At 39.4% G+C, this 12,024-nt stretch overlaps 7 protein-coding genes across 7 annotated transcripts; 5 read left to right on the top strand and 2 right to left on the bottom strand.

Annotated features, from left to right (window-relative positions):
- Positions 1–544: 544 nt before the first annotated feature.
- ERG3 (C-5 sterol desaturase) lies at positions 545–1,642 on the top strand (the record flags this gene model as incomplete). The annotated part of the gene is made up of 1 exon (NM_001181943.1): positions 545–1,642. One exon carries the CDS (start codon positions 545–547, stop codon positions 1,640–1,642), a length of 1,098 nt encoding a protein of 365 aa, NP_013157.1.
- A 347-nt stretch (positions 1,643–1,989) lies between these two features.
- MNL2 (putative mannosidase MNL2) lies at positions 1,990–4,539 on the top strand (the record flags this gene model as incomplete). Its single annotated transcript, NM_001181944.1, has 1 exon — positions 1,990–4,539. The coding sequence occupies one exon, from the start codon at positions 1,990–1,992 to the stop codon at positions 4,537–4,539; it is 2,550 nt and encodes an 849-aa protein (NP_013158.1).
- A 136-nt stretch (positions 4,540–4,675) lies between these two features.
- SHM2 (glycine hydroxymethyltransferase SHM2) lies at positions 4,676–6,085 on the bottom strand (the record flags this gene model as incomplete). Its single annotated transcript, NM_001181945.1, has 1 exon — positions 4,676–6,085. The coding sequence occupies one exon, from the start codon at positions 6,083–6,085 to the stop codon at positions 4,676–4,678; it is 1,410 nt and encodes a 469-aa protein (NP_013159.1).
- A 336-nt stretch (positions 6,086–6,421) lies between these two features.
- Positions 6,422–7,231, bottom strand: REX2 (Rex2p; the record flags this gene model as incomplete). The annotated part of the gene is made up of 1 exon (NM_001181946.1): positions 6,422–7,231. One exon carries the CDS (start codon positions 7,229–7,231, stop codon positions 6,422–6,424), a length of 810 nt encoding a protein of 269 aa, NP_013160.1.
- Positions 7,232–7,662: 431 nt separating this feature from the next.
- On the top strand, positions 7,663–9,450 carry FRS1 (phenylalanine--tRNA ligase subunit beta; the record flags this gene model as incomplete). Its single annotated transcript, NM_001181947.1, has 1 exon — positions 7,663–9,450. The coding sequence occupies one exon, from the start codon at positions 7,663–7,665 to the stop codon at positions 9,448–9,450; it is 1,788 nt and encodes a 595-aa protein (NP_013161.1).
- Positions 9,451–9,877: 427 nt separating this feature from the next.
- Positions 9,878–10,632, top strand: RPL22A (60S ribosomal protein eL22 RPL22A; the record flags this gene model as incomplete). Its single annotated transcript, NM_001181948.1, has 2 exons — positions 9,878–9,889; positions 10,279–10,632. The coding sequence occupies 2 exons, from the start codon at positions 9,878–9,880 to the stop codon at positions 10,630–10,632; spliced, it is 366 nt and encodes a 121-aa protein (NP_013162.1).
- A 208-nt stretch (positions 10,633–10,840) lies between these two features.
- On the top strand, positions 10,841–11,938 carry BMT6 (25S rRNA (uracil2843-N3)-methyltransferase; the record flags this gene model as incomplete). The annotated part of the gene is made up of 1 exon (NM_001181950.1): positions 10,841–11,938. The coding sequence occupies one exon, from the start codon at positions 10,841–10,843 to the stop codon at positions 11,936–11,938; it is 1,098 nt and encodes a 365-aa protein (NP_013164.1).
- Positions 11,939–12,024: the final 86 nt, after the last annotated feature.

Consider the following 12,024-nt stretch of genomic DNA (forward strand, 5'->3'; position numbering starts at 1 on the left):
AAAACTGAAAAAAAAAATGATACGAAAAAACCGCGAAACGACGCCTTTTGTTGCGATTGTCGGGCATCGCAAGTTACGACGCGTTGTCCCTTGCATCGCTGCCGTGTGGCACGACCCACTGCGGCCTAAACGACCGAGATCGGTGCCCGGGGCAGACCACCCGAAAACTCCCGGGCATTATTTCGGTCGTTTAGTTGCGCCCCAGGGCAACCGGGGTGTATACGAGGCCGATGGCTGCGATAAACGAAAAATTCAGGCTCGTATAAGTGGCACAATAGAAGGTGAAGAAGAACAGCAGGTGCATTGAAACAAGAGGTTCAGCAGCGATCGGGTATTGTTGTTGCTGCTATTATGTAACGGTCGAAAGAAACATCGCGGTATATATTAGAGGCGGATTTCTATCTTTCTTATCAATTCGTTTTTTCATTCACTTGTTCATTCATTCTTTACATTTGTCTTGTTCTTTGAAGTGGTTGCAGAGGAGGTCAGTTTGTTGCATTTGTAAAAAAAGATAATAAGAAAAATATTCGTCTAGATTTGAGATATGGATTTGGTCTTAGAAGTCGCTGACCATTATGTCTTAGACGACTTGTACGCTAAAGTTCTGCCCGCTTCGTTGGCAGCTAATATTCCTGTCAAGTGGCAGAAATTGCTAGGGTTGAACAGTGGGTTCAGCAATTCTACGATTTTGCAGGAGACTTTGAACTCCAAGAATGCCGTCAAAGAATGTAGAAGGTTCTACGGGCAGGTGCCATTCCTGTTTGATATGTCGACGACGTCTTTTGCATCGCTATTGCCTCGTTCCAGCATCTTGAGAGAATTCCTCTCACTATGGGTTATTGTTACGATCTTTGGTTTACTACTTTACTTATTCACGGCTAGTCTCAGCTACGTGTTTGTGTTTGACAAGTCGATTTTCAACCATCCTCGTTACTTGAAAAACCAAATGGCAATGGAAATCAAGTTGGCAGTCAGTGCTATCCCATGGATGTCGATGTTGACCGTTCCATGGTTTGTTATGGAATTGAACGGCCATTCTAAACTATACATGAAGATTGATTATGAAAACCACGGTGTAAGGAAGCTCATTATCGAGTACTTCACTTTCATCTTTTTCACTGATTGCGGTGTGTATTTAGCGCACAGATGGTTGCATTGGCCAAGGGTCTACCGTGCTCTGCACAAGCCTCATCACAAGTGGCTGGTCTGCACACCTTTCGCATCTCATTCTTTCCATCCTGTAGACGGGTTTTTGCAATCCATCTCGTACCACATCTACCCATTGATTCTGCCATTACACAAGGTTTCTTATTTGATTCTGTTCACTTTTGTTAACTTTTGGACTGTTATGATTCATGACGGTCAATACCTATCAAACAATCCTGCCGTCAACGGTACTGCCTGCCACACGGTTCACCATCTATATTTCAACTACAACTACGGTCAATTCACCACTCTGTGGGACAGACTAGGGGGTTCTTACCGTAGACCAGATGACTCATTGTTTGATCCTAAGTTAAGAGATGCTAAGGAGACCTGGGACGCTCAAGTTAAGGAAGTTGAACATTTCATCAAGGAGGTCGAAGGTGATGATAATGATAGAATCTATGAAAACGACCCAAATACCAAGAAGAACAACTGAATACGGTTGCCTTGTTTGTCTCATCTTTTTTCTTTCTTTCACGTTCAAGAACTTTCACACAACGAATAACGTTTATATATTTATATACACATACATGTTTTAAGATACGCATATCATTATGATGTACACCTCACGTTAGTGCAATATGCGCTATTCGTATATTAAATTTTTGCGTTCATTTAATGGCTCTTTTTCCTATTCTAGTGAAAAAAAAAACAGAAAATCGAAGAGCTGGAAAATTTAAGAACAGGCAAATAGGAAGCTGGAAGCTTTAAAATGCCCAAGATTTCGGTGAAGCGCAAGTGTTAACTAGAAAAAGGCCGCCACTACTCTATAAGCAAAACCTTATGTCCATAGCGCGATTAGTATACTCTCTTTTCAGAAGAGTACGATCGGTTCTCTTACTTTTCATTACCATATCGCTATTGTTTTACTATACGTTCCAGAATGAAATCGATATCTTGAATTCGTACGCTTTAAACGACTCACTACCGTCCATAAACAACTATGAGCACAATACAGAAGGTTCTTCGAAACTGGATCCTCCAGACCTATCGTCAACCGGTTCTGACCGAATAGCCACCGACAAGGAAAATGGCAACGTTGCAGTGGATTTGTCAGATCCAGCTACATTGAGAGAAAAAAACAAGTACTTTCCCTTGCTGTTAAAGGGATCGTCTCACCAGATTGGTTCGAATTTACCAATTTCGTCTCTTTTGACATATAAGGAAAAGTATCCCGTCTTGTTCGAATACTCATCACCTTCCTTAACTTCTATAAGCCAGAATGACGTTCATAAGATACAGCCGGCAATGCAATTGCCACCAGATGTTGATATGATAAAACAGATAAAGGACATTTTCATGAAATCATGGAACCAAGAGCAGTTGCTGCTGAAAAGTAACCTCAGAAGGGAATCTACTTGGCCCATAGATCTAATTGATTCTCTAGATACATTGTATCTATGTGGCGAGACGAAACTTTTTCAAGATTCTGTTAATATAATAGAAGATTTTGACTTTCGAGTACCTCCGTTAGCAATGGAAGTTATTGATATTCCTGACATCACTACCCGTGTCCTAGAAGGGTTACTGTCTGCATACGAATTATCTATGGATAAACGATTACTTAACAAAGCAAAACATGTTGCAGATTTCATATTAAGATCATTTGATACCCCTAATAGAATTCCTATTTTGAAATATTTTTGGAAATCTGATCTGAGAAATCGATTTCCAGACCGTACTGTTCCATCAGGTCAATTGACTACTATGGCACTCGCGTTTATCAGATTGTCACAGTTAACCCGTTTGAATAAGTATTTTGATGCTGTTGAAAGAGTTTTCACCACTATACGTCAATCATATAACGAATTTGATATGGAGTTTATGCTGCCTGACGTCGTTGATGCCTCTGGTTGCCAGTTATTAACTCAAGAGGAAATTGAGAATGGTGCACACCTAAAGGGATCCAGCATCATGAAAAGTATCAATGAAAATTTCAAGTTCGTACACTGTCAGCAGTTAGGGAAATTCTTAAATCCTCCAATAGATGATAATAGCCTCCAAGAACAATCTCAATACCAGGCTTATAGAATTAATGAAAAAACAGTACCCATTCTAGAAAATCTATTCAAAATCAATGACCTCTTCCAATCTTCTTATGATATCCTGGACGGCTCAAGTAAAAATGCTAATGCTGCAACGATGGACCCCAGTATTGGTTCAGAGGTAGAAGCAGTCGACGAAATAATTGAGAAAAGAAACTTTAAAGACGGTACTAAAAAAGATTCGACAAAAAACACCGTAGGTGATAAATCATTAATAGACTCGCAAACGTTTTTAACAAATTCCATCAGTAACATTTTTAAATTCATGACTTTTCGACCCATGTTGCCCAAGCAAACGGAAAACAAAAAGTTTAATTTTCTGAATTCCATTCTAACAAAATCTCAATTCATGCCCACGACTAATGAGCTAGATGTCACGATAAGAAAATCTTACGATGTCTCGTTATACTCATGCAGACTTGGCGGCATTCTAGGTTTAAGTTCACGTGTTCCCCACCGAGGCGGTGTCAACACGAAATATATTTTACCATCGTCACTATTGGAAATGAGCGAAATAATAACAGAAAGTTGTTTTATGCTAATGGAGGAGTTCGACGGGCTGCTCCCTCAAAAATTCGAGTTGGACCCTTGCACTGATGAGACTAATGGGAATTGCGAGTTTAACGGCGAAACTAAATCACGAATGATTGCCAACGGCGAATATGAAACTTTTGAAAATGACCTAGATGTCGGGATCAAAGTTTCGAATTATGGGAAAGGTGGGAATGACCAGAAAGCTAAGAGAAATGTACTAAGCAAAGATGGGATAACAGAGACTCAAAACATAAAAGGTGATACTGTTGGAAGCTCGAAATCGATTGCTGAAATAGACGGCGACGAAGTAACGCAAATACGTAGAGTTTTTACGCTTGGTAAGGATATCAAACCGCATATTACAACGGACGATACCATGGGTTCTCAGTGGAAAAACCATCCAGACTGGCCATTTTGGGTCAACAAGGTAGAATCCAGAAGATTGTTGGATTCGAATATCATTGAATCTATATTTTATATGTACAGAATCAGTGGAGAACAAAAATGGAGAAGCATGGGTAAGCAGTCTTTTGGAATCTTAATGCAAGAATTAATGGAACTAAACAGTGGTGCCAAAGGATTGTGGCAAATAAAGGAATTTTATGAAAACGGTGAAAAAGTGAACAATGATTTACCTAGCTATTGGTTCTCCAGAACATTAAAATACTATTTGCTACTATTCAGCGATGGTGACAAGGTTTCCCTGGACAAACACATCTTAACTCAAGGAGGGCACATAATCAAAAAGAAATGAAGTTAACGTTAGAAAAATCGTACGCACATACATACATACATATAGGTACATATATACATAATGAGAAGAGGAGAAAATGAATACTTATACAGTAATGTTTATTTTTTTGGGATTAAGTGTCGTTGTGGTGATTTCTTTACACAGCCAATGGGTATTCGCCAGCCCAGTCGTAAATTTCCTTTTTCCAGGTGTTCAAAACATCAGAGCCTTCGTCGACCTTGGCTTTGAAGTCCTTTAATCTACAAGCATCCTTTGGCAAGCTTTGTTGAACTTGTTGAGCGAATTCTACAGCCTTGTTAATGTATTGAACAATTCTGTGGAAATCTTCTTCACCCATTCCTCTAGTGGTCATGGCTGGAGCCCCAATACGGACACCACCTGGAACCAAAGCAGATTTGTCACCTGGAATAGAGTTTTTGTTCAAAGCAATGTTAATCTTTTCACAAATGTATTCAACACGAGCACCATCAACACCCTTTTCTCTCAAGGATACTAGAACCATGTGAGAATCGGTACCGTTGGAAACTAATCTGTAGCCCAAGTTCTTAAATTCACTTTCCAAAGCCTTAGCATTCTTCAAGACTTGAGTTTGGTATTCCTTGAATTCTGGAGTGGCAGCTTGCTTCAAAGCAGTGGCCAAAGCAGCAATGGTATGGTTGTGTGGACCACCTTGGTGACCTGGGAAAACAGAGAAGTTAATTGGGTTTTCCAAGTCGTATAGAACTTCCTTACCGGTCTTAGGGTTGATAGATCTCACACCTCTTCTGAAGAAAATCATAGCACCACGTGGACCTCTCAAAGACTTGTGAGTGGTGGTGGTAACGATATCAGCGTATTCGAAAGGAGATGGGATGACACCTGCGGCGATCAAACCAGAAATGTGGGCCATGTCTACCATCAAGTAAGCACCACATTTGTCGGCGATTTCTCTCATTCTCTTGTAGTCAATTAAACGACAGTATGCTGAAGTACCAGCAACAAGAACCTTTGGTCTATATAGGATGGCGTTCTTTTCTAAAGTATCGTAGTCGATAATACCGGTTTCTGGGTTAACTCTGTATGGGAAAGATTCGAAGTATGTGGAAACAGCAGAAATTTTTCTGTTTTCAGTAGCGTAACCGTGAGACAAATGACCACCATCTGGTAGGTATAGACCCATCAATCTTTCATGAGGCTTCATAATAGCTTGATAAACCTGCAAGTTAGCAGGAGAACCAGATAAAGTTTGGACGTTAACACCCCATTTGTCTGGAGTAACATGGAAAGCTTTCAAAGCTCTTTGTTGACATAGAATTTCCATTCTGTCAATGTGTTCATTACCACCGTAGTAACGAGCACCTGGATAACCTTCAGAGTATTTGTTGGACAATGGAGTTCCAAGGGCATCGAAAACGGAGGTTGAGGTGAAATTTTCAGAAGCAATCAAATCGATGGAGTGCTTTTGTCTTTCAATTTCATCCTTGATAATGGAGTCCACTTCAGGGTCGGTGTCCACCAAATGAGAGGTGATCAACTTATGATGAGCGTCGGATAGAGTGTAAGGCATGTTAAGGAGGATTCGGTTTAAGCTGTTATGCTTTGCTATGGGGTAGTATCTTTCGTAAAGGTTACACTAGAAGAAGGAAAGATTACTGAACGCAAACTAAGGGAAGCAAGTTCTGCATTATATATAAAACAAGATGAAGAAGACTCATGGTTCGGTCTAAGATGATTATGAATTTAAAAATTATACAGAGTAAAAAGCGAACATGAGAAACCCAAGAGATAGAGTCAAACCTTTATGGTCAAAGCAACCTGAAAGGGTCATTTCTCACCAGGAGTCATGTTTCGTGTGTGAAATATTTGAAAAATTTCACTTCTTTTTTCTTTTTTTTTTTCTACATTAAAAATCGGTGCGTTGTCTTTTCAAAGATGAGGTAGATGAAGATGGTGACTCCGGCTGTTCAGATCCGATTGACTCGACCGACTCTGTTTCCTGTGGTGGCTTCAAGTAGTTGTCCATGTACCATTGCAATTGAGCTATGCTCTCTTTGATATCACTATAAGCAGTGTGGGCAGCTTCTTTTTTTGGATTACGTGCTTGTAAAGCGGGATTGTGTCTGCGGGCAACTTCCATGATGCTACTGACGTCAACTATTCTGTAAAAGAGATGATCAATGACCTTGGGAAACTCGCGGACCATGAACAAGCGGTCCATATGTACACTATTGCCTGCCAAGACGCCAACGTTCTTGTCTGGGATGTAGCGCTGGATGTACTCGAGCAGCTCATCTTCTACCTGGGCCAAAGTCTTCTCACTTGCCAAAACTTTGGCGGTGAGACCGCTATTACCGTGGTGCTCAATACACCACTCGTTCATTTTGTTCATCACCTCGGGACCATAATGGATGACGCTCTCATAATGCGAGTCTCCTTGGCCATCGGCCGCTTTGACGGGTGCCAGGTGTCCATCGGTGATGATGCAGCAAATCTCGATAATTCTGTCATTCACGTGGTCTAAACCGGTCATCTCGCAGTCGATCCAGACCAAGGGTTTGAACAGCTTGGTTTTAAGTTCGGGTGTTTGCGCCATTGATTGCAGGTTTTGGATGGTTCGAGGACGTAAGTACTGTGAAACGGATCTTCTGTACAGCGAGAAGAGGTTTGGGCGAGTGCGAGCTACGATTCTTGCCGGAAACAACAACCACTTCATCTTGATCTCTTCTGTTTATTTGTGAAAGCTCCTTTTCTTTTTTTTCATTTTCTTTGCAAATCGAAAAGTTCACACTGATTTTTTATTAGTTCTTTTAAGTGCCCAACTTGACAGGAAAAAGAAACACCCCAAAGGGAATACCAGTGTATGTAAGGCTTGAATTATACGTATGAGCATGCGTTTGATGGTTGTCGTCAGAGCCAGTGCTCTGAGAGTGTCCCAGATGACTACAACCCTTGTATAAAAGTACATCTTCTTGATTATTTATCACGACACACGAGGTGACCGATTATTCAGAATCGGTACCAAAAAAGAAAGAAAATTGAAGGAAATGAAAAATTTTCAATGTATTTCTCGAAAGCCTGGAGTTGATCAAATGTTCAAAAAATAGGGCAGAATAGCATAACACACATCAATAACACCGAGCCAGCATGCCTACCGTCTCCGTGAACAAGCAGCAATTATTTGATCTTCTAGGCAAAAACTACACTTCCCAAGAGTTCGATGAATTATGTTTTGAATTCGGTATGGAAATGGACGAAGACACCACAGAGGAGGCCTTGAAAACCGGGGAGGAGCCGGAATTGAAGCTTGATATCAGTGCCAATCGTTACGATTTGCTTTGTATCGAAGGTATTTCACAGTCGCTGAACGAATACTTGGAACGTAAAGAAAGACCTGACTATAAATTAAGCAAGCCAACCACTAAGTTGATCATCGACAAATCAACGGAGCAAATTAGACCTTTTGCTACCGCTGCTGTATTGAGAAATATCAAGCTTAACGAAAAATCTTACGCTTCTTTTATTGCCTTGCAAGATAAATTACATGCCAATCTATGTAGAAACAGAAGCTTGGTTGCCATGGGTACTCACGATTTAGATTCAATTGAAGGTCCATTCCATTACAGAGCTCTACCACCAAAGGACATCAAGTTCGTACCATTGAATCAAACCCAAGAGTTTACTGGTGACAAATTGATCGAGTTTTATAAATCTCCAGAACAGAAAAACAACATAGGGAGATACGTTCACATTATTGAGGATTCTCCAGTCTTCCCAGTTATTATGGACAGCAAAGATCGTGTTTGCTCCCTGCCACCATTAATCAATAGTGAACATTCGAAGATCTCTGTGAACACCCGTAACATTTTGATTGATATAACCGCCACCGATAAGACCAAAGCCGAGATCGTTTTGAACATATTAACTACAATGTTCTCACGTTATTGTGACGAACCATTCACGGTTGAGCCTGTAGAAATTGTCTCTGAACACAATGGCCAATCCCGTTTGGCGCCAAACTTCAACGATAGAATTATGGATGTCTCCATTAAGTACATCAACTCCTGTCTTGGCCTAGATCAATCCGCTGATGAAATTGCTCATTGTCTAAAGAAGATGTCGTTGCATGCCGTTCAATCAAAGGAAGACAAGGACATCTTGCACGTTGACATTCCGGTAACTAGACCTGATATTTTGCACGCTTGTGATATAATGGAAGATGCCGCTGTCGGTTATGGTTTCAATAATTTGCCAAAGGGTGAGAAATTATCCAATGCCAACTTCATTGCCAAACCATTACCAATCAACAAGGTTTCTGATATTTTCAGAGTTGCATCCTCTCAAGCCACGTGGGTTGAGGTTTTACCATTGACCTTATGTTCGCACGATGAAAACTTTAAATTTCTAAGACAATCCGACAATGGTGATTTAGCTGTCAAATTGGCCAACCCAAAGACTTTGGAATACCAAGTTGTTAGAACCACTTTATTGCCTGGTATCTTAAAGACAGTCAAGGAAAACAGAAAACATTCCTTGCCAATCAAAGTCTTTGAAACCGGTGACGTTGTATTTAAAGACGACAAACTAGAAAGGAAGGCGTACAATGAACGTCACTGGGCTGCCATCTACGTGGGTAAGAATTCTGGGTTTGAAATCATTCAAGGGTTATTGGGTAAAATCATGCAAACTTTTAGAACAGAGTGGATTGCAGACTACGGTGCTGCTGCTTCTGGCAGAGGTTACTGGATTGAAGAAGACGATTCTGTGAAAACCTACTTCCCAGGTAGAGGTGCCAAGGTCATGTTCAGATCCAAAGAAGGCGCTGAGCCAAAGCAAATCGGCCACTTGGGTGTCTTGCATCCTGAAGTCATGATGAATTTCGACGTTCCATTCGCTGCATCCTTTGTAGAGGTTAATGCCGAAGTCTTCCTATAATGTAATGTTCTAACAAAAATTTTTACTGATTTATAAAACTTATATAGATAGATAGACACATATATATATCTATATATAGAAACACAACTAAAGTTTACCATGTTTTATATAATATTACTACCGCTACTGAGTAAATGTTTAGCTTGTACTTAACTTTCAAAGACAGTTTTTTTGATAAACATCAGTACATTTAATAATACATCCATACATTTATGTTAATTTGTTTTTCCTTTCCACCTCAGTGCGCTTCTCTTTTGAAAAAATCCTCAACAGGCCACGCGAACAAATCTTACCGAGAATTTCCTAAAATGTTTCAAACTATCATTTAGCTGCATACAATATGTACATTATTAATTGAGATTAACAACTTTACCTGTACTTTACCGTTATCAAATTATAAACCACCAAAACAACAGATTAAGAAACAATGGCCCCAAACGTATGATACTTTAAAAGGAATCCACGCCCGATTACGAAGTCTATGTTTTACTGTTATTGTAATGATTGATTGTACGCGAATAACAAGGAAGATAGTAAAACCAAAAAAAAAAAAATAAAAATGTACGAAACGAAGAAGCGTCTATGTGTTTAGTTGCTTTTCTGTATTTTAAAAATTCACTACTTGAACATTGAACTCTATATCGACTCCCTTCTTTTTATCCGTTTCTGAATGTTTTTTTGTTTGAGATTGTCATATGTGATTGTTAATAGCAGTAGGCAACTTTGTGGTTTCGGGATTGAAAGAAAATCGTGAAATATTCGTTTTTTACTAACATTACTGTTCTGAAAATTTTTACTAATTTTCAATCTTTAATTTTTTTGATATAGACTTCCAGAAAGCAAAAGATTGCCAAGACCTTTACCGTCGATGTCTCTTCTCCAACTGAAAACGGTGTCTTCGACCCAGCTTCCTACGCTAAGTACTTGATCGACCACATCAAGGTCGAAGGTGCTGTCGGTAACTTGGGTAACGCTGTCACTGTCACTGAAGATGGTACCGTTGTTACTGTTGTTTCCACTGCCAAGTTCTCTGGTAAGTACTTGAAGTACTTGACAAAGAAGTACTTGAAGAAGAACCAATTGAGAGACTGGATCAGATTTGTCTCTACCAAGACCAACGAATACAGATTGGCCTTCTACCAAGTCACTCCAGAAGAAGACGAAGAAGAAGACGAAGAATAAATTCATTAATATTATTTTAAATAGAGCATAAGTTTTGTATAATTAAAATCTTCTAAACCTAATAAATATGTTTAATGAATGATTCAATATCAAAAAAAGAAATCCATTGGGCCCTTAGTGCATTTTTATTTTTTTTTTTTTTTTTTTTTTTTTTCTCTTTCTGAATTAGAGTACATCTCATCGCAGGGTCTCTTTTTGCACGTTTTTGATGTTGCTTATGAGACGCTTTGCCTTTTTAACTTCTTCAGTATATTTTAAATATATACCAATTTATTCACAATATCATTACTCTTCTCAGTTTCCAATTAACATGAATCCTAAAAAAGTGGCCCAATTGCCCGTTCACAATAAATCAACGCTTCCACCACAGGAAATAATCGATCTTTTTAAAATAACATTCTTAGAAGAGCTATATCCAAAAGATCAAGACAATGAAAAGTCACCGTTAACTGAACAAATACAGGCGGTAAAATCTGACCTTTATAACAGAGATTACAATGCTGCTTTCAATAACGACTCGAAAAGAATAGCATATTGTTGTCGTTGGTCACCGTCCAGAGCAACAAGTTACGCATCAGTATTTGCACATTTCCCTGAGCTTCTAAAGATTATCAGATGCGAAATTGATGACAAGGACTCAAATGTGCTCTGCATAGGTGGCGGCGCTGGTGGTGAGCTGGTTGCATTAGCGAGCATATTCACTTTATCGAGAGATTTTTCGTCTAAATTTGCCTCTGCTTTGAAAATAGACAACGAAGTAAACAAAAAGCCTAGAAATTTAAACATACAACTAGTAGATATCGCCGACTGGTCCACAGTTGTTGAAAAGCTAACAGCTACAATAAAGTCGAAATGGCTATATGGTGATTCAGAAGCAGAGTCATTTAACGTCAACTTTACCCACAAGGACTGCCTACAAATGACAGAGCCACAAGATATCAAGATATATCAAGGCCTCGACCTAATAACTCTACTTTTTACTACAAATGAACTATTTACACAGAAAAAAGTGGAGAGTATAAAATTTCTGCAACGGTTAAACGAGAACTGTGCCCCAGGCTGCCATCTTCTCATACTAGAGAGTGCAGGAAGCTATTCTCACATTACCATCAACAACAAGAAGTTCCCAATCCAATTTCTTATCGATACTATCTTAGTAGGCAATAGAAAGGACAAGGGAACGACAGGTCCATGGTCACTAGTATCCGAGAACGACAGTATTTGGTATAGAATGGACCCAAAACTCGACTACTCGATTCCATTGGAAAACATGCGATTCTTTTACCGTCTTTATGTCAAGAACTAACAGGCTTTATGACGTTTTACTGTTCTCTTTTCATTGTTCTTTTCTCGAAGAGTTTAGAAAAATTTTTTTTCTTCTCATCCACACCG

Source organism: Saccharomyces cerevisiae, chromosome XII (assembly GCF_000146045.2).
Source record: "Saccharomyces cerevisiae S288C chromosome XII, complete sequence".
Classification (NCBI taxonomy): Eukaryota; Fungi; Ascomycota; class Saccharomycetes; order Saccharomycetales; family Saccharomycetaceae; genus Saccharomyces; species Saccharomyces cerevisiae.